The following is a 22,353-nucleotide window of genomic DNA, read 5'->3' as shown; positions in this document are numbered from 1 at the left end:
CCACTCCGTCTCTCCCCAGCTCCCTTCCACACACACAGTCACACAGCCCCCCTCCCCCCCTGCCCCCTGACATAGAGCTATTCCCCGGTCAGGCTGGGAAGCCATATTTGTCAGGCTAATTTTCAGAAGTCACTAAAGTGGCCTAGAAAAATGGGAGCCAAGGAGCGTCAAGATTACAAAATAAAAATAGATTTTTTTTATTATCCAGGCATTTTAAAAGCAATTATGTTGCTGCAGTCATAACAGCCACTTGTGCAAACAGCGGGCTGAGAAAGTACAAAAGACTCCTGCCACCTCCACACCCACTCCAGGGGCTATTAAAGTTTGGGGAGGGGAAGGAAATAGAAAGGATTTTTAAGACTTTGGGGTTTTGTTTTGGTTTTTTTTTTTTTTTTTTAGTTGATTCTTAAAAATCTATTAACATATTCTTTACCACTCAAAGGAAAATAAAACCAAACACACTTTGGGGAGACGAAGTGACAAAAACTACATGTGGGGGCTCAAAGATAAAGGGTTTCATCAAGCCCCAAGTTCACAGAAATGTCACCAGTCCTTCCCCATTAATCATATCTGGTTTGTATTTTCTGATGTGGCCAGCAGAGAAGGACTGGTCTCCTGAGAGACACAAATCCTGCTTTTGTTGAGAAGATTTTGTGCTCTGCTACCTGAGCAGACAGGCAAAGGAGAGCAAACAGTCTCTAAGTCAACCCCGGGTGGGGTACTCTTGCATTTCGACCTGCTTCCAGATGGTCCTTCCCCTCCCCCCCACTCCATTTATCTGTGCCAGTCTTGTCCCAAAGCCAACCAGAGTCAACAATCTATAAAAAGCAAGCTCGTTACAAAGCCTCAAATGAAGAGCCTTAGAACAGCCAGCGAGTTACTAATAATTTGCTCTCCCTCAACCTGCTGTATATGCAGAAAGTGCTTTCTAAATATTCCCATGAATTTGTTTTACTATTTACAAGTTGGGTCTGTTAGGTAAATCGATGTTGCCAAAGTTGACTGATAAATGAGAATAGAATACCTAAAAATAACCACATGAATTCTTTCCCACCAGAAAGTCAAGAAAACAAAGCTATTTCCAATGACTCATTCGTGACCCAGCTCACCTTTCCAGGTCAATGTTAAACTACCCCTCTCTGTGGATGAACCCGGTAGACACCAGGTTCTCTAATTTATCTTAAGGAAATTGAAAGGGAGTTTGAAAGGTTAATTAAAATTTCTGGTATAGCTCTGTGGATATCTGATAAGTACACAATATTTAGCTGGATCAAGGACTGGAGTTCTGAATAATGAAGTATTCTGGTTGATACAGAATTACCTTGTAGCCATGGATTACCAACGCTCAACAGTTAGAATAGAAACACAACCACAGAGGACCAGCCTTCCTTCCTTCCTTCATTCCTTCCTTCCCCTTTCCTTCTTTCTTTCCCCCTTTCCCTCCCTCTTTCTTTCTTTCTTTCTTTCTTTCTTTCTTTCTTTCTTTCTTTCTTTCTCTTTCAGGATCAATCTGTAGCTTACTGATTCACGCATAGGAGGGTATCAATAATTGTTTGCGGGAGACCTAAGTGGCTCAGTCAGTTAAGTGTCTGCCTTCAGCTCAGGTCATGATCCCAGGGTCCTGAGATGGAGCCCCCACATCGGGCTCTCTGCTCAGCGGGGGTTCTGCTTCTCCCTCTCCCTTTGTATCCCTCCCCCACTCATGCACACATTCTCTCTGTCAAGTAAATAAATAAAATCTTTAAAAAAATAATTGTTTTCTACATGACTCAATTAAGAAGATATTTGGACATTTAGGAACAACTCTGAGCCAGGGTAGTCTCATTTCCTCACTCTATCAATATCTTCATCTTAATTCCCTAACCAGCCTGAGAACCATTTCTGAAACTTCTTATTCACTGTGGCTTCTGACCAAATACCTGCTATGGAGATGTAGAAAAGCAGGGGTCAGCAAACGCTGTCTGTAAGGGGCCAGAAAACAAACGTTTCCAGCTCGCAGTGCACGCGGTCTTTGTGGAAACCATTCAACGCTGCCATTGTGGTATAAAGGCAGCCATAAACAATGTTTAACTGAATGGGCGTGGCTGTGTTCCCATATAACTTTATTTACGAAAATAGGCGGCCAGTCTTCGGTCCATACTTTGTCAACTCTTAGAATGAAATAATATTTTCTTTTCCTTCATGGCCAAGTTTAGAAAACACCTCCCCCATAGGGCGCCTGGGTGGCACAGCGGTTAGGCGTCTGCCTTCGGCTCAGGGCATGATCCCGGTGTTATGGGATTGAGCCCCACATCAGGCTCCTCTGCTAGGAGCCTGCTTCTTCCTCTCCCACTCCGCCTGCTTGTGTTCCCTCTCTCGCTGGCTGTCTCTGTCTCTGTCAAATAAATAAATAAAATCTTTAAAAAAAAAAAAAGAAAAAGAAAAAGAAAAAGAAAAAGAAAAAGAAAAAGAAAAAGAAAAAGAAAACACCTCCCCCATGGAACATTCTTGAGTGTATTCTGGAAGAACTCTTTCTTACTTTAAATTGCCCTATTGATTCTGTTCTACCTTTTTTTGTTATACTTTCACAGTCAGACTGAGATATGTGGTGTGCCAGGCAGACTGTTAATTTTGTACTCTCCAAACTGACAGGCTTTAAACAGTTGCTTAGCATGCTTGCAAGAGAGCAGACTGACTGCTATGTGAGGGGCACATCTGTGAGGCCCTGAGATTCCTCTCCTTGGTTCCCAGCAATTCAGCTCAGACCCCAACTTGCAAACTCTATTCAGGGAAGCCCAAGTCTCACCAAAAAAGAGGGTTCCTTGGGGTTCCAGTTCTTTTCCCCAACTACTAATCAATTTTCCCCATACATATCCATACTCTTTTCCAAAGAGTCCATACAGTCTTTTCTAAGCCATATTTGATGATGGTTAGCAACCCTCCCCATAGACAGGTACCCTAAGCAGCTGCTTGGTTGGCCTACTCACCATTCATACAGACCACTTTCAGCCTTCTGGTATTTATCTTATACTTGTTTTTATCTTACTTGTAAACTCCTAGATCAGTATTTGATTTTTTTTTTTAATACAACACACCCACTTTGTAAATCACACAGTGCCTGGCACATAACAGATCCTCCATAACATTAAATGGATGAATGAATATGTAATCATCTTGCCCCAGGAGCCTTCATTCTCTTAGTATTTTTAATCTAATAGTAAAGCCATCCCTATCTGTATGAGTTTCTTATTGGTGCTGTAACAAATTACCACGCTTACTAGTTTAAAACAACACAAATTTATCATCTTATAGTTTTAGAGCTCAGAAGTCATAAAATCAAAGTGTCAGCAGGGCTGTGTTCTTTCTAGATTTTCTAGGAGAGAATCCTTTCCCAGTTTCTAGAGGTCATCTTCATTCCTTGGTTTGTGGCCCTTGGCTGGATCTTCAAGGCCAGCAGCACAGCATCTTCAAAGCTCACTCTCTTTCTCCTTGCATCTTCTTCTGTCATTGTGTCTACTTCTCTCTCTTTGACCCTTTGCCTTTCCCTTCAAGGGACCTCTGTGATTGCCCAGATGATTCAGGATAATCTCCTCAAATCAAGATCCTTAATTAACTCACATCTGCAAAATCCTTCTTCCCATGCAACGAACATATTTGCAAGTTTCAGGGATTAGGATACATACACCTTTGGTGGGCCCTTATTCTGCCTACCACACTTATCTTTAAAGGCTAACAGAATCGGGGGGGGGGGGTTGGAGACAAAGAGGCAGGCATTACAGTTTCTGAAAAAGAGGTGCACTGCAGCCAAGCCAATCTCCACTGGGGATCCGTGCCAGACACAAAGAAGGGCAGGGAACTGCACACTTAGAAACTTTCCGAGTAAGCCTTCAAAATCTCCCCAAAATTCAGACTGGCTTTTCAGAAATCCACATATCACTACTTCAAACAAGAAGCAAGTGACAGAAATTACAGTCTTGAGCTGTTCCAAAAACCAAGGCAGTCTCAGGATGACTAACACTTCGTCCCGAGTGCACTTAATCACACGTGCCATCTCAGCTAACTATGTCATGGGGGATGCAGTGACTGAGGACAGGCTTCAACTCTAAATAAGAGGGAAAGATACACACTGGGGGAAAGGCAAAGGTAAAACAGCTTTGAGTCAAAGCAGACGTGGCTGGAATTCACCATTTCACAGAATAATAGACTATACAGGACGAGTCCTCAAGATGATGTCAAACCTCCTCATGGTACAGATGAGAAAATTCAAGCATCAAAACTGACTTGCCCAACATCACCTAGTAATCAGGCACGGTGCCCAAAAAAGTCCCCATGCCCTCTGAATGCCAGAGACATGACATGAACATCATGACATCAATTTTTCTACTTTGTATCTATACTTTTTTTCAGATGTGTTAAAACAACCACACTTTAGTGGCTATGGAAAACAAAGGAAAAGACAAGGATTTAATATACTGTTGACCCACTCAAACACATAAGCTGTGATCGTACAGCCAGGGGCCTCCTTAAACAGAACACAGTGCTGACATATACCTTCCCAGGGGCCGCACAGGTAATCATTTTTTAAAATTCCATAGCAAGTCCTTTTTCAGGACCGCCTTCACTCTAAGGCTGTACATCATCCACCCGGCCACCTACAAATTCATTCGAACATCTATTAAATACCTACTGTGTTCCCGGTGCCAGTGATAAAAGATGACTAAGTTGGGTCCCACCCACAAGAAGCTTGTAGGCTGGTGGGGGGGGGGGTGGGAAACCATTCTGCTCACCTTAACACCACATCCTATTTCCACCCCGGACTGGCAGTGCCACGCCTGACGATTTGCTTGCTTATTTAGCCAAAGGGACTCTGGGTGACCTTTAGGTTTTCCTGAGAGCCAGATTCATCCTCATGTGACTAAGGCATACCCTAGGAGGGGATAGTAGAAGACGTGTACTCTACACCATCTTGTTTTCCTCAAGTAAGAACCCAGCTTTATTTATTTGCAAAAAAAAAAAAAGAAAAGGAAAGAAAAATTTGGAGCAAGGACAACAGTAACTCCCTTTGGTAAAAAGTGTAATAAATGACTTGTACATCTGTTCATAGGTACTAAATCTGAGCCACACAGAACTGGGGTACACAGGAAGCTAGAGCAGTTCGGCTAGCACATCAAAGCATATTTCTTTTAATAAAAAATTGACAGTATGTACATTATTTACCCCCCACCTCCGCCAAGAAAAAAAACAAGTTCAAATTGTGTGTGTGTGAGAGAGAGAGACAGTAAAGCTGGGGGATGGCACCAACACAGACTAATAAAGAAGCAGGTACAAAACAGGTCCACAAGAACTAGAAAGGACAACTGGTCGAGGCTGAGAACCAGAGAAGAGAGCCAAGGGCCAGTGGCAAGGGATGCAGTAGGAACAAAACCCACAAAATGATCAAGCCCAAAGCCAAACCGCAGGGTCCAGACAAAATCTAACGGGTGATGGAGATGTGCTAGAGTGACCAGGGGAATAAAACAACAAATCCAGGTCTTGGGGGCAGAAAGGGAAGCAGCGACACCCATCAGAGTCACAGTTCAGCTGAGAGTGAGCCCTTCCTCCATCACCCATTCGAGTGTGGATGGCATCAGTTTCCTCATCAGTTGTCCCCGGGAGACTCTCATCTTCACTCTGTGGCTATCCGAGCCACCTGCACAGCTCTGTGTGCATGGGCTTCCTTCCCTCCAGGGCAGGCTAATCCCCCAGGCCCCTTGGGACAAGTTCCAGCTCCACTTCTGTAAGGCTTAAAACTGTATTTTTGGGGGGGGCGCCTGGGTGGCACAGCGGTTAAAGCGTCTGCCTTCAGCTCAGGGCGTGATCCCGGTGTGATGGGATCGAGCCCCACATCGGGCTCCTCCACTGTGGGCCTGTTTCTTCCTCTCCCACTCCCCCCTGCTTGTGCTCCCTCTCTCCCTGGCTGTCTCTATCTCTGTCAAATAAATAAATAAAATCTTTTAAAAAAAACTATTTTTTGGATGCATGTCAAAATAAATTGTAAAGATACCAAGGACAGTCTTTTTAAAATAACAACAAATCTTCTGTGATATGGTAAAAATAAACCTGACCTAGAGGACCAGAAAGCCTGAGTTTGAACCCTGACTCTTCCAAATATGTGATGTGGGGCAAGTTAATAAGCCTCCTGGGTATCAACTTCATCAATCAGAGATGGGGACAACAATTTGGATCTCATAGGGTTCATTAATTTAAAAAACACTCACTGAGGACTTATCGATGGGCCTGGCACTATGTTTGACCCAGGGATGGAGGGCTGCGTAACACAGGAAAGCCCTTGCTCTCATGTAGTTTATATTCTAGCTGGAGAAACAGGCAAGGAATAAGTAAGAAGAAGATGAAAAAAAAAAAAGAACAAAGTAATTTCAGACAGTATTGAGAGCTGTATTCAATTCCTAGGGCCCCTGCAACAAATTACCACAAATTTAGTGGCTTATAGCAAAAACGTATTTTCTCACCATTCTGGAGGCCAGAAGGCCAAAATTAGGGTGTCGGTAGGCCCATGTTCCCTCTGAGGGTTTTAGGGAAGAGGCCTCCCTTGCCTCTTCCAGGTTCAGGTGGCTCTTGGCGTTCCTTGGTTGGTGCCAGGTGTGTTCCAATTGCTGCGTCTGGCTTTACGTGCCCTTCTCTCTGTGTTCTCTCTTCCTCTTATAAGGACAAGTAGTCATTGAATTTAGGACCCGCCCGAAATCCAGGATGATTTTATCTCAAGGTCTTTAACAAACCCTGGTTCCAAATGAGGTCACATTTTGCAGTTCCAGGTAGACATGAATTTCGGGGACACACTATTCAACCCACTACCCATTTTGTACGAGTGCTATAAAGAAATTAAATGAGGAAATGGGGGGTAAATCTTCAGCGAGGGTGGCCAGGGAAGGCATCTGTGAGAAGCGATTGTCGAACAAAGAGTAGCAGCTACAGAAGGAATATTCTGGGGCAAGAGTGAGCTCAGATGATGGGCCCAAGAACCCAGATCGAGGCTTCAGGAGGTGACTGAGCAAGGTGACGGGGAAATACTGAGGGGGGGGGGGGGACCAGCGGAGTGCTGAGGGGACATCACAAGAGCTGATGTGAGAACTGAACGTTGTAAAGGATCTCAAGAACTAATAAGCATCACCTCCTTCTCCAAAAGGCTCACGGGTTGAACTTATAATCCGCCCACCAAAGAGAGTGGGTGGTCCAAGCTCAGGCAGCCCCAAACCACAGCAGGCCTCTATTCCAAGAGCGCATTAATTTATAGGCCTCTCTCCTGCTCCCCCCTCACAATGCAGGTGATTTCCTGATGCAGGATATTAACTTTCAGCTGCTGGAAGTCCCTAACCTCCACCCGGGCCTAAAAGGTTTCGTCAGGTTTGGATAAGCCTCAGATAAGGAGCTGAACTTTTGCAGGCTTATGAGAACAGCACCTCCAATCCTTCCGAGATTCGCTCATCATGAACCTTAATCCATCTCAAATAAAACCTGTGCATACAGTCCTGGGCTCCCACCATGGCTGTTTAACAAGGAAAAAGAACAGCTTTGTCTGTTCTGCAAAAGCCTCCTCTATTTACACTGTGCCCATGGATTTAATTTCTGAGATTTACATTTTAATTCTTTAAGATATTCAGGAGATAAATGGATAGAGAGGCCTATGGTGAGGCCTGGCTCTTTCCTGGAAAACCTACTTGCCTTACTTCCCTCTCCCCCTCCCCCTTGACCTGTTTCTTTATCTTGCCAAAGTTAATCTGATTTCCTTCTCCACTCTCCTTCGGATTCCACCCCCCCCCTTCCAACCCCTTCCTCTCTTCTCTGCCACGTTAAGGTTCTCTCCCCACTTGGCCCCCCAGGTGGTTTAGTCATCTGTCATGATTGAATAATGTCCTGCCAAAATGCATGTCTACCCTGAACTTCATCACGGGAACTTCTTTGGAAATAGGGTCTTTGCAGACATATCGTATTAGAGACACACACAGAGAATCAGACCCATGACCTTGAAGGGCGGGATCAGAGCAACACAGCTACAAGGGAAAAAGCCAAGGATTGCTGAGGCCTCCAGAAGCTGGAAGAAGCAAGGAAGGATCCTCTCCTCAAGTCTTCATAGAGAAAAGGCCCCACTGATACCTTGACTTCGCACTCCTTGCCTCCAAAACCCTGACAGAACAAATTTCTATTGTGTTAAGCCACCAATGTGTGTTAGTGGCAATTTGCTACAGCAGCCCCAGGAAACTAGGAGCGTGTTTGGGGGCTGTTCTCCGCCCATCTCTCACCTGGAGCCCTGCAGCCGGACCCCAGGCCCTCCTCCTCCTCTGGGGTGGTCCAACCCCTGACTGGCCTCTGCATTTGTGACTAATGAGGCCACATGTTCTCTATGTAGGAAGGATCCCAACTGGGGTCTCTCTTTCCTTCTCTCAACATTTTATTATGAAGTTTTCAAACATACCACAAAGTTGAAAGAATTTACAATGAAAACCCATGTGCCTACCACTGACATGAACTCGATTAACATTGTTCTCTACTTGCTTTATCACAGATTTATCCATCTATCCATTCCTCTATCCATCCATCAATACATCTTTTTGGTTTTTTAGATGCATTTCAAATAAATTGCAGACATCAGGGCAGTTGCCTCCAAATACTTCAGTGTGCACATCATTAACTGGGGTTTAATATCTGCCTTCAGTCTTCTCCTTTTAAGGTAAAACTGACATACAGCGAAATGCACAAATCTTACGAGTACGTTCTCTGAGTTTGGGCAAAAGCACACAACTGCATTGGCCAAACCTCCATCAAGAGAGAGTCTTACCATCAGCCCAGGGAGTGCCTTCCTGAGTCTTCCAAGTAAGTCCTCACTCCCGTTCCCCCAGAGGCAACCAATATTCTGAATTTTGTCCATCACAGATTAGTTTTAAAATTTTCATGTAAATGGAATCACACACAGTGACCTCTTTTGTGAAGGGTTTCTTTCCCTCAGCCCAATATTTCTGAGATTCATGCATGTTGTGTGAATCCACATTTTGCTCCTTTCTAATTTGAGGGGTGTTCCATTCTGTGGGTATACTAACCGTCCTTTCTCCTATTGATGCCCACCTGGGCTCTCTTCAGTATTTGGCTATCTGACTAAAGCTGCTATGAAGACTGGGGTGCATGAGTCTTCTTGTTGGATACCTGCTTTCATTTCTCTGGGGTTTGGCTGGGCCCTCTCATGTGACAATGGCGCTGTCTGCCCTGATCCACTAGCAAGCCCAACATAGTCTCCCTGTCCCTCCAGGATGTATGATGTGGTCATTGAGAATTCAGACCAAGTCCAGTTGCCTGTGTCTGAACTCAGACGCGGTCCTTCTCTAGCTGGGAGACCTTCCACAAAGTAAAATCACTTAGGCTTTCTGAATCTATTTTAGCACCTGAGAAATGGGGATTAAAAATGGTGATAAATGAGTGTGTGAACCTTTTAGGGGTATTCTGGGGAAGAAATGAGTTCATGAATGTGCCTGGCACAAGCTAAGTAGGGAGAGGCCATCTTTATCCTCTGCTGTCCAACACCCAGCACAGATGGGATCGTGTGCCTAGTACCTTCTATTTCTCTGCTCAAAAAGCTACAATGGTTTTCTCAGGCTTCCTAGAATAATTCTCACCTTTGTTGCATGGATTTTAAAACCGTTGCTCAAGCTACCTAAAATACCAAGCCAGTTTTTTATGGACTGGAATTTTATCAACTCAGGGACATAACATTCACTGTGCTGATCAGGAATGGTCATTGGCTGATGGGTCACTCTTGAGTAGCAAAAGAAATAATAAAATGAGTAATAAAACATGGGAAAAGTCAGTAACTAATACTATCCATTTGGTAGATAAAATCTTTCCAGTCATATGGGAGTGCTGGGGAGCACGAGAAGACAAAGAGGGTTTTGACAATCAACAGATTGTGAAGGCTCCATAACTGGCCCTGCCCAGAGCTGTCATTTTCACTGCCCCCTCAACATCCCATAAACACAACACCATACTTGTCTTTGTCTCCACCTCCACGCACACTGTCCTCCTGGATCCCACCCGCCCATACACCTGCCCTGGTCCTGCCCACTCAGATCTTCTGCTTCCTTCAAAACTCTCCAGCTCCACTCTTTCAGCTGCTTCCCCTTTCCTAGGGACCCCGTCCTCCGTGACTTCCTCCTGCATTGGGAAAGGACGTCACCTACTAGTCCACAGACTGACTAGCCTTGGGTCTCCAGTGAAGCTGTCAGCTCTTAGAAGGTAGTGGAATGTCCACTACATATCCCATGCTGCTTCTCATACCTTGCACAAACTTGAGGACATAAATATTTGCTGATTCATCCTAAGTCCACATACTGTCCCCTCAAAAAAAAAAAAAAAAAAAACAGTGGTGGAAGAACAGAAAAGAAAAAGCTTTTGGGGGGACTGGGTGGCACAGCTGGTTAAGAGTTCGACTCTTGGTTTCAGCTCAGGTCGTGATCTTAGGGTTATGGGATTCAGCCCCATGCTGGGCTCTGCACTCAGCACAGAGCGTGCTTGAATTTCTTTCTCCCTCTGCCTCTCCCCAAATAAATAAATAAAACCTTAAAAAAGAAGAAACTTTTTGGACTCAAGGGTAGGAAAAGACTTGGCTTGGCTGTCAATATGACCACCCATGATACTGTGAGAATTCTGTCCTAACTTTATTAAAGAACCTAGATTGCCACACATAAAAGAAGTGTGTACCTATACACACACACACACACACACACACACACACACAGCCACACACAAAATGCCAATTCCTCTGAGCCTTGTTATTTCATTCCACTTTCTTTTGTCAAACATCTATTGAGCACTTACTGTGTGCTAGGGATTCAAAATAAAAGACTTGCTCCTTTCTCTCTAGGAGCTCAATCCAGTGTGGGAAGACAGATGCTAAACAGATCATTACAACAATGTGAGGGAGTGCTGACAGAGGCATGAGGGGACAATGGGAAGTTCCAGAGTGGAAGGAGAACTCCCCACTCAAAGGGGTGGGTGTGAGTTGGGATAACCTAGCAGAAAGGATTTAGGCCGAATTTTGAAGAGTAAGCAGAAGCAGGGGCAAATCTAGGAGGGGAAGTGGGTGGCACCTTCTCAATGATTTCTAGGTAAAATGTCACAATGGTTGTGAATATTGTGTTAACAAGACATTAGAAGACCATGTGAAAAGGAGAGTCCACTGCTCACACATACACTGGAGGCATCAGCGTCAGGCTGAACACCCACAGCACCTGCCCCTGGGCCAGCCACCATAGTGGCAGAACCTGGGTAGTTTTCCAAAGGCAGGGAGCAGAACGAGACAAGGCCTGCTGAAAAGACGAGAGAACGTTCCAAATAGAACAATCAACAGATCCAAAGGCACAGAGGTGTGGATGTGCATTTTGAACATTAGGGATCAATCTGGTAGAGGCTTATGGGGATGAATGGGACAGGATGGGCGAGGGTTGCCAGAAATGAGGGTGGCCACGGCTCAAGGAGGTCTGGCTTGGTGTCCCCTAGAAGAAAGCTGCTTGTCAAATTAGTGCCCAATCATCCAGCCATCAGCCTAGGAACATGTCACCAAATACACCGTCAAGTATAAAGAACATACTTCTATCATCTCACAAACTGCTTCCCAAAAGATTGCTTCAGCTATGAACAAAAATCTATGAATAAATCAACTACAACTGTTTGTCTGTTCCATGGTTTCCAGCAAGACAGGTTCCAAAAACAACTAGAATGACATCGTGGGATTCAAGAAGCCCCACTCCCTGACCGCTGGGCTAGAGGGGACGAGTGCACCAGAGGTAGCAGAGGGCATTCGCCAATGGTCACCAGGTGTCTCCACAGGCGCCCCCATCGGCCTGCTGCTGAGGGTAGCTGTCAGAGGCAAACCTCCAAGTTAGCACATTCCCTCTGGCTGCAGGGGACAGTGCACTGGCCCAGGTACCTGGGAAGGGGCATAAGAGAGAGGAAGCTGGGGGAGATTGACAGGTGGGGGCAACCCAAACATATAAACAGGCTCAACCTCTCATGTACCCTCCTGCCCAAGCAGAAAACACAGCCTCAAATCTGTCCCCAGGACAAACCCAGCAATTTAAAGGATTGGTCTATCTTGGGACCCAGTAGTCAGCAATCAATCTAAGGACGGTACAGGGGAGTTTAAGCATTCAACAGCTGGAATATTATAAACAGACCAGTTGTTTCATCCCTGGTCTGCCCAGGTTATGGGAGAAAGTACAAACGTCTTAGCTCAGAAACAATGTACTATTCAATCAACCTCCACTCTAGAAAGGACAAACCCACTTAGAAGCTTGCAGAACTAGAACTGGCTGAGAAGTCATGACAGCAAGCCTGGGTCTGCTGTGGAAGCAGAGAGGCACAGTGATGGGCTGAATGTGTGTGTCCCCTTCCCAAATGCAGATGTTGAAATCCTAACCTCAGTGTGATGGTTTCAGGGGATGGGACTTTTGGGAGATGCTTAGATCATGAGAACAGAGCCCTCATGAATGGGATTAGTACCCTTATTAAAGGGACTATGGAGACCTCCTTCCCCGCTTCCGCCATGTGAGGACATGACAAGACGATGGCCATCTATGAACAGGAAGGGGGTTCTCAGCAGACACAGAATCTGCCAGCATCTTGATCTAGGACTCGTAGCCTCCAGAAGCATGAGAAATAATGTTTGTTGCTCAGCCCCCAGAGTTTATGGCATTTTGTTATAACGGCCCAAACTAAAACATGTGCTCAATAATCTCACCCCTCTGCAAATGGGCCATCATGTTGGGCCTTGAGAAGGGTCAAGGGTTGGTGACTATGTCCCCCCAGAGGTATTCAAAAGCCTGTGGACAGCATGTTACTGGGAAAAATCAGGACAGCATATTGCAGGACCAGTAGTCAAACTACCTGAGTTCAAAATCTTGGCTCAGGTGTCTCACCTTGGGAGTGGGAATGTACAGATAAACAAAAGGAGGAGGCTAGGATGATTCATGTTGTACTGGACTCGAGTTAGAGACTTTAGGAAGAACGCAGGCTTAACACAGATACACCTGGTTACATATAGAAATAGATATGCATATATATGTAGGTTAGTATGCACACTTATATTTCTTTGCTCTGTCAGCTGAGAGGTCCCAAAAAACTGACACTCCAGTAGCGATAAGCACACCTAGCTCCCAGATCTTGGTTTCTAATATCATTCTCCATCGTCTTAAAGGAATGGCTGAATCTAGGACAAGGGTGGGAAATACACAACATGAGCCTGGTACATCTTGTAGTATCAGAAAATACTGCACAAATGCTCAACCAGAAATTGAAAGGGATATGTAAAAGGGGCACCAGAAGCCAATTGAAAAGGCTCCCAGTTGCCAAATCAAGAAATTAAATAAAGCTGTCCTACATTATAACCCAAGGTAGAAAATAAATATGTGTGACTCCATATCGATCTAAATAAATGACTGAAATAAATTAATAAATGAGGGCTAAGAGCCAAATCTCCTATGCAAAAGAATAATTTATATAACTTCTCTCCCCTCAATGAGATGGAGCCTAAGAGTGGGTTATGCATAGATTTCCCTCCAGAGTACACTATGGAAAGGAGGAGGGAAAGTAACCTCACAGAGGAGACACCTGACAAACGCTTCTTCAGCCAAGTGATAAAGATCAACCTCATTAGTCATAGATCATGTTGATGGCAGGTGCCTTTTATACGATGGGATGCAAATGGCACTCTACCTCTGTGATCTTCCCAAAATCCACAACCTCAGTCTAATCATGAGAAAAACATCAGACACATTCCAAGAGAGGGGCATCCTACGATATATTCCTCCAAATACCAGTACTCCTCAAAGCCGTCAAGGTCATCAGAAACGAGGGAAGTCTTAGAAACTGTCACAGCCAAGATGAGCCTAAAGAGACATGACAACCAAGTGTAATGCGGTTTCTTGGATGGGATCCCAGAATAAAGAAAGGACATTAGGTAAAAACTAAGGGAATCTGAAGAAGCTATGGATTTCAGTGAATAATAATGGATCAATATTGGGTCATTAATTCCAACAAATGTACCATACTAATGTAAGCCATTAAAAATAGGAGAAACAGAGTGCGGGGTATCTGGGAGTTCTCTGAACTATCTTCACAAAGTTTCTGAAAGCCTGGGACTGTTTTGTAGAATAAAGCCTCTCAATTTAAAAAAAAAAAAAAAAAAAAAGCTCTAGCACTCACTAGTTATATAATGGTCACTAGGTCGATTTTACTCTGTGCCTCAGTCTTCTCCTCTGTAAAGTGGGATTTTTATACCTACTTCATCAAATTGAAAGGGGGGCAGATCCTATGAGAAAATGTATGCAAAGTACCTGTTCCAATGGCTGGAGAATAGGAGGTCCACAAATGTGGCATAATTATTATTACTATTTCCCTTATTGGTAAAATAAAAATTAAAACATACTAGAAACCACCTCAATAGAAGAATCTAGAAGTTTCCCTTTACTGATCTGGCAATTTTGAAACACAGGTTACTGGGAGGAGAGGCTCTAAAACCTCACCCCAAACTCATGCCCTGGGATGGGAATGGGCACAGGATGAATCTGCTACGAAGACAAACCTATTCCAAGGTCACCTGGCAGGGAGCAGGCCACCCTACGTAGCCCACACAGAACACCATGACGCATCTCAGAGAATGTGATTATTTAAATATGGTTATCCTTTTCCTCATACACCACACACACACACACACACACACACACACACACACTGAATCTATGTGTAATTAAATGGTAACTTTGTTCAGTTTGTGATGGAAAGATGGATGCATTTCCTACATAACTCAGAATATTCTACTGATTCTGGACAGAATGGGGAATAATATACATACATAGTAGATATCAGCATATGGGAAGTGTGACCAGGGAACCAGCCACTTTCCGCCATAAAAATGTTAATGCATTTTTCTCACTCGCTAGTTATCATCATATGACAACTTGGAATTTTTAACTGGAAATGGTAACAATAGATTTAATTTATTCACCCAAATCCCACACTCATAAAGAAAACAATATTTCATAATGTATACCATTACCAAGGGAACCGTAATTCATGACTAAAGGGTCAGAGCTTTATAATAGATGGATTTTTCTGAAGTGGTTGGGAAAACCTAAGATCCAGCCTCAGCCATTTGACCAACAGTTTGAAATATGCAAAAGAGCTCAAGTCAAACACATTATAAATGGCAGTGGTCCCTGTCACCACAAGCCCACCCCAATGATTACCAGGCTTGGCTGGGCTGCCAGAAACCAAACTATGATTTATTGTTCTCTTCAAATCAGTAAAAGCAATGCCATCCGTTGTGAATTCCGGAGTTGATGTTACACTTCTGAAACCACAATTCTTTTAACCTTAATTCCCCAGCCACGAGGGAGGCCTCTGCTTTCACCCAAGTTCTTTAGAGAATGGTCGTAACTTGTCGTACGGGATATTTCTGGACTCTATTAACTCAAATCCAATTAAAACTTGTCAAGATAGAGCATCAGCAGGATGCCAAGTTGGGTCAGGAATCTCCCCAACGCTCTCATTTTACAGATGGGAAAACTGAGGCTACAGGACAAAGCAACTGGCCCACCCTGGTGGGAGCCAAACTGAGGTTTCCTGAGCATTTAATGTATATACCAATACGTAATACATATGATACACATGTATATGTATATTGGAGAGAAGTGGCTTTCTAAAATCTAAAGACAAGCATAGGAGCATTTTAATGATGCCCTTGATGAGCACAATTTGCCAGCCTTAAGGAGAGGAGGCGTAAGTTATGGGCACAACACACCAGAAAGTGCGACACTCGGTGGAGGCAAGCTGGCCAGGAATGGGGCTGCAGAGACCCACTAAGGGGAGTGCTTAGGGCCTGGGGGCAGGTCCCCATCTCAGCCCAGCCTGAGCCTGCTCAGCATGCAGCCCTGGTCCTGTCTTTAACTTCTCACACATTGTTCTTACGCATTTTCACAGCAACTAGTGGTGATTTTTCTTGTAAACAGACCACGCCACTCTTTTGCTTAAAACCCACTGCCTATTTCCTTCCTCCAATCTCCAGACTACACTCTTCTCATTTCTTCATTTCACACAATGCTCTCCCTCACTTGTGAGCTCCCGCCACACCAGCTCCCTTCTGATCCTGGAATACTGGGGTGTTCCTGCCTGTTGGGGTCCTCTGCATCCCCCAACAGCCAGTCCTTCTGGCATCCTCTCTCCATCCCATCTAAAACGGCCACTAGAACACCATCCTGTGACATTTTCTTCACTGCACGCGTCCCTTAGAATTTGCCTTGATGGTTTATTGGCAAGCTTAGCACCAGGGTCCCCCAAGCTAGACCGTACATTCCATGAGCACAGACCCCTTGCTGTCTCGTCCGTCCCTGTATCCTCAAGCCCTAGAAAGTGCCTGGCACACATTTACTGGCTGCAAAATAAACAAGTACACTATGTTTGCGAGCTATCAACAATTACTTGAGCTGAAAGAAAAATCTCTTTAATAGCAAGACCCCAGCTCCAGGCGAGAACTGAGCGGGAGGAAAGGCTATGCCTCCTCGGGCTCAGAGTCTATCAGGGACTTCAGTTCACAGCACAGAGCACAGAATTAAGTCAATGGTGAAGTCTTTATACTGTGCCCACTTACACTTTCGAACACCCTGCTGACTGGCATCGCTCTGATTTCCAAGCCACTCACTCGGGTTCTGTTCGATTTCAGAATCAAGGTTGAGCCTATGGATGAGTATTCAAAAGGTGCTTCAGTAACTTCAAATGAGGCGTGTGTGTGTGTGTGTGTGTGTGTGGTCCTGACTTCATTATTAAACGATGGATATAAAAGTGCTCTAAAACTCGAGATTCCAGACACGTGTGCACACACAGCATTTTCAACTGCATTTGATGTTGTGAAGAGCAGCTCTCTGGCACTTTGGCATCGCTGAGAGCCATCCAGTGGCACATGAGCTCTGCGGACAACGGAGAACGTGGGTCAATTAAGGCTCCCTGAAAACGTGGCCCCACGGTCCTGGAACTCGGATATGCAGAAGGCCCAGCTGCGGGTCCACTAGTCCTTGACGGTCCTCGTGCCCTGTGGTCTCACCACCACAGCAAGCGGCCTTTGCAGATGGGAGAAATAAAACAAGCTCTAAAAAGGCACAGGAGCAGGGGAGAAACGCGTTGCCACGTGCACACACCACGGACACAGCGAAGAAAGGCCCAGCAGTAGCAGCTGTGCTGTCACCTACCCTAACGAGATTGATCTGTCGTGAAGTAAAACATAATGCAATCCAGGGGAAATAACTTTGGTTTCCTCTGAGATTGTCTGATGTTGTCAGCTTGCAAGGCAACCTCCCTCTTTTGCCTGCCATGGTGCCCAGCGGCCCAAACACGCAGGCAGGCGCTTCTCTGGGCAGGCGGGCCTCACTCACTCACCGCCAGAACCACACACCCCGACAAAGGAGAGTCTCCCACGAGTGCGCCGTGCCCCCGGCTCCTCAGGCAAAGCCAAGGCAGGCAGGAGCTGGATGCCCACGACGGGGTCAGGAGGCCCCAGCCGCCCAGAGTTCTCACTGTGTGTGTGGATGGATGGCCCCCTCCTTCCGTTCATCTGAAACCACAGAGTTTGCTGTTTGCTTATTTCTAGCACCATCCGTGGCCCCTCGTGTTTCAAATCAATGACACAATTCTGGAACAGAGTTTCAACCAAGAAGACATTGTGGAGTCACGTTTTGGGCAATCTGTAGGACACAGAACCTTTTGTCTTGGTCTGATGTGACCATCACCACACATCTGAACTGTCGCATGTCACTGAGCATTCATTTCCTTGGCAGAATGGCCAGCAACGAAGGTAAAGAGGGGGCACCAGCTGGCGGGGTCTTGGCTACCATTTCAGAGAACGTGCCTCCATACGAAATGGTCCTAGACAGGCCAGCGCCATGTTAATAATTCACAAAAGCCAGTTCAGTTCTCTTCATTTGAAATCCTAGTAATATCGTACACGGGAGCTGCCGCCCACCATCACGCGGGGCAACGGGCAGCTAGCAGCTTCCGTCTCTGGAAGATGCTATCAAGTCCCGATAGCCAGTGATTTGCGGGTGATTATAACTTATGCTCTGCATATCATTGTTATTGACAGGCAAATCCCATCACTCAAGTGGCATGACGGATAATAAAAGGAGGCAAACTTGACATAGGTAGCCTAATAAGCCATTTTTTATACCAACCATGACAGCCGTGAATGCTCGCGATCGTTCGAAGAAAAACCAGTTCTGTTAGAAGCCTTTTCTCTCCCCACTCTTCCAGGGTCTTGGCACTCGAGCTCCAGAAAAACTCCCCAAACTCAATCGTTTTGTGTCTCACAAGGAGGAATGAGATGCAGCGTTGGGTGGTGTTTGTATTCTAGTTCATGCAAAAAAAAAAAAAAAACCCTCTTCTCCTCCCAGAGTGTCTCCATGAACCCCCAATTTGTCAAGGAAGAAAACACACAGCAGCAAGGGGGCCCTGACAGCGAGACTTTCGCGACATCAACAGTCACGGCACCTTTTCAATTTTGCTCATCTCTTAGTCTCTAGCCAAATGGAACTTATTACTTATAGCTTGTTGGGATTTATGAATTATTTATAAAAGTAGGTCTATGACTCCAGACTCTTTAAAGACAAACACAACAGTCCCCTCATTGTTACCCACAACCACGCTTCCACAGAGAGAGCAGGCAGACATTCTCCACAACACACGCAGCATGTTTGGGCTGAAATAATCGTTGTGAAAATATCAAGCCTGTGAGATTATTCGGCCGCTATTTATGGGATGCCAAGATGTATTTTTAAACCTGTGTCTTTTCTTCTAAGCCAGCCTTGGATTTAAGAAAGACATAGCAAACGTGTGCCACAAATGTATTTTCCGGCTTGAATATAGTCATGCCCTGCCGATGCTACCCGGTGGTTCCAGACTATAATTTAAAAAAAAAAAAAAAAGAAAGGAAAGAGGCAGCACCCCCTTCACGTGTGTCTGGCAGGTTCAACGAGGCCATGGGCTAGAGTGTCCCTCTGCATCCCAGAGCACACGAGCTAGCTGTGTATCCTCGGTGAGGACGAAAGCGCGCACGGGAAGACAGCAGGTGAACTTTCCATTTCCAGCTCCCCAGAACGCATGATCTTGGCTGGCAAAATAGGTAGACACTGCATGCCCTCGCCGGGCTCCATTTCTGTCATAGGCCCAGCTGGAGGGGTCGCCAGGGACACCTGGGTTGAAGGTATCTTGCCGTGGTCTTGTCTACACCTCCTCTCGGGACAGTGACATGTTTGTTTGGCAGAGAAAAGAAAACCCCCGGTGGAGCCAGCATATGGAGCCCCACCCCAGCAGCTGCTGGCCCTGATACAGGAGCCCCGAGGGACAGGGGCCTTCCAGCTGAACCCCCACCCCAGAGACACCTGCTCCTCACCAGTCTCACGAGTCCCAAGCATGCTGTTCCCTGACGCCGACCCAGCCATGATTCTCTCTCCAGCGTGCCTGCCCCAAACCGTCCAGACCCCACCCGACCTCCAAGCATAGTCCAGAGGCAGAGGCTGGACGGCGGAGGCCCAGCGAGGCCGATGGCACTTTAGACCACCTCAGGCTATTGTCCCCATGGTGTCTCCTAAAGCCCTGGTGACGAGACCACAGAGAATGAAAAGCTCCATAACCCTCTGCACACAGAGGATACCCTTGTTCCCAAAAGAGCACAGCCAGTGGAGAAGCAGGCAGGAAACAGTGAACTTACCTTGCTGGAACATATCTGCCAGGAGGGCGGAGAAACAAGGGAGGAGAGCAGGGAAAGAGAGAGGAGAAAAAAAATATTAATAATGATGCTGAAACTGACGATGATGATAATCACAGCTAACAGATGCTGCTTTTGCTGAGAGCGCTTGGTGCAATATTTCCTTTAACTCAGAGGTAGTGGTTAAGAGCTCAGGCTCTGGAATGAAACTCCTGGATTTAAATCCTGGCTCAACACTTACTAACGCTGTGGCTTACATTTCCTAAACCACAAATAGATAGGAGTACTGGAAAGATCAAACAAATTATGTCCTATGTTTTAAGAGCTTAGATCAGTGTCCAGCACGTAGCAAACATAATTTGGTGCTTATTATTAATATTAATATTATTATTTTTCACAAAAACCCTAGAGAGTAGGTTGTATTCTCATCCTTACTAAACAGACTAAGGAAAGTGAGATTAGAGAAGGTTAGGTCATTCATCCAAGGCCACAGAGGAGTAAGCAATGGGCTCGGCATTGAACCCAAATGTCTGATTCCAAAACCCGTCTCCTCACCCACCACTAAGTGTCTGACTGGTTTATAAATAACACAAAAGTAACAACACCGCACAAGAGAATAAACAGAGGAAGGGTCTACAAATATACTAAGGTTCCATATTTAAATCACAGGAAAAAAAATCCATATGAATTCTCCACATCATAACACACAACGAATAACACCATGTCTTCACGTTTATCCTAGGTCAAAGTTTGTGAAAAGTAGTGAAAAAATATTAATTTTTTTTCAACAAATATTGGGGAGGCCATTTGCCAAGCACTCTGTCCAGCACTGGGAAACATACATCTAGGAAAAGGCATAAATGAATAAGCAGTCACTAATATCCCCCTAACGGTAACCACCAGCATGACTTCTAACACCTTACATTCATTTTTCCCTGTTTGTAAGTTTTATATAAATGGACTCATATGGTATGTATTTTTTCTGTCTGCCTTTTTTTTTTTTTTTTGCTCCACGGTGATTGTGGGAGTCACCCACACTCCACGTAGCATATAGTAGTAGATCATTCATTCTCTTTCCCATATAGTATTCCACTGTGTGATTAATCCTAATTTATTTTCCCCTTGTAATCTTGATGGACATTTGAATTGTTTTCAGTGTTTGACAATTAGGAATTGTGATGAATATTTTCGAACACATCTTTTGGTGAACAGACGTGCATACGCCAGGTCCTTTTTGACACCTCTCATGAGCATTCAGAGCTCATCCTGCTTCTACTGCCTCCCAATCGCCCCAAAAGTACTCTTGGCTGCTCATATTTCTCACCCAGTAACTTAAAGATGGAAGACAGTGCTGGCAGGAACACAGACAGTCCCACCCAGATGCGAGCCAGCTCCTGCCCTGCTAATGGGGCTGTAGAGAGGTACAAAACTTCTGGACAAGATGTAAGGAAGTGTTAAATATACAGTCCTTGACCTAACAGTACCACTTCCAGGAATTTATCTATGGAAATAACTAAAAGCACCAAATAAGTCAACAAGGATGTTCACTGCAGCGTTGTATATAATGGCGAAACAATGGGTATTGCTTGTTTGTCTACAGGGAATCAAACCACGAGTAATTTATCCCACACAACGGATTATGGTGCAGCCATTTCAAATGGTTGCTTAAAGGCTTTGATTACTTTTGAATGAAAAAAATCAGACAGCAACATGGAACATGTATCCTGACCCACTTACATGTGTGTATGCATGCATATATCTCCACAAAGAAAGGCAGCCGTGGAAATGTTTGTCTTCAGGTCATGGAATGTGGGGACCCTTCTTTAAATCTTTAAATGGCCATTCTTTTCATCTATGATCTGAATTTTAAAACCTTATTTTCATATTAAAAACTAAATAAGAACTGAATCGTCGACATCGAATTTGCTGCCAGTTGTCAGCTACAACCTCAGCTCCTACGAGGTCACAGAGAGTGGAGTGGAGTGGCCAGGAAAGGTGCGTGTGCACCTTTCAAAGATGAAACACGCACCTGGTGGATTAAACAGCCCACAAAGACAGAATCCCTGTGGGAGCAGTCTTCATTCCACTGGCGCAGACGTGACCCCCGTGAGGGGTGTCATTCACATGCCCTATCCATGCTCCCGAGGGCACATCCAGGCTGTGGCACAGGTATGACAGGCTGCAGGCTCACGATGCCCAGGGAGTTGGCTAAAACATCACCCTCTCCCTCACATTCACGAAAGCTAACTGGGATGTAATGGGCATGGTGGTACCATTACAGGACAACCTCAATTCTGACCTAACGTATGTACCTGGTGTATTACTTCCTAACCTCAGTCACTCATCATTGGTTCAGGTTCTGACCCAGCAGCGTGTGGATGGCACTCTCCCCCCATGCATCCATACTGTCCGGAGACCGTGAGAAGGACCACGTGCGGCTTCCTAAATGCACCTGCCACATGCATTTGCTGCCTGGAAATGCGCCGTCTGAACCACCCACCCCCTGACCCGCCTGCACACCTGAAGGAGCCCTCCTCCTCAGCCTTCAAATGTCACAGGCACTGTGAAGTTTCTCAGAGCCT

The 22,353-nt window shown here is 45.3% G+C and overlaps 1 protein-coding gene across 11 annotated transcripts in view; it reads right to left on the bottom strand.

Annotated features, from left to right (window-relative positions):
- The window catches only part of GFRA1 (GDNF family receptor alpha 1), a 203,825-nt gene that overhangs the window by 122,764 nt on the left and 58,708 nt on the right, over positions 1 to 22,353 (bottom strand). For 5 of the 11 annotated variants that reach the window (XM_044382180.3, XM_026494207.4, XM_057308517.1 and 2 more), the window contains one exon: positions 19,775 to 19,789. The exons of the other annotated variants lie outside the window; for them this stretch is intronic. In XM_044382180.3, the coding sequence (XP_044238115.1) occupies positions 19,775 to 19,789 (15 nt within the window). The remainder of the gene's footprint in view (positions 1 to 19,774; positions 19,790 to 22,353) is intronic. 11 annotated transcript variants of the gene reach the window in all.

Source organism: Ursus arctos, unplaced genomic scaffold, assembly GCF_023065955.2.
Source record: "Ursus arctos isolate Adak ecotype North America unplaced genomic scaffold, UrsArc2.0 scaffold_7, whole genome shotgun sequence".
Classification (NCBI taxonomy): Eukaryota; Metazoa; Chordata; class Mammalia; order Carnivora; family Ursidae; genus Ursus; species Ursus arctos.
The sequence above is the reverse complement of the archived record's forward strand: the minus strand, read 5'-3'. Positions and strand labels throughout refer to the sequence as shown.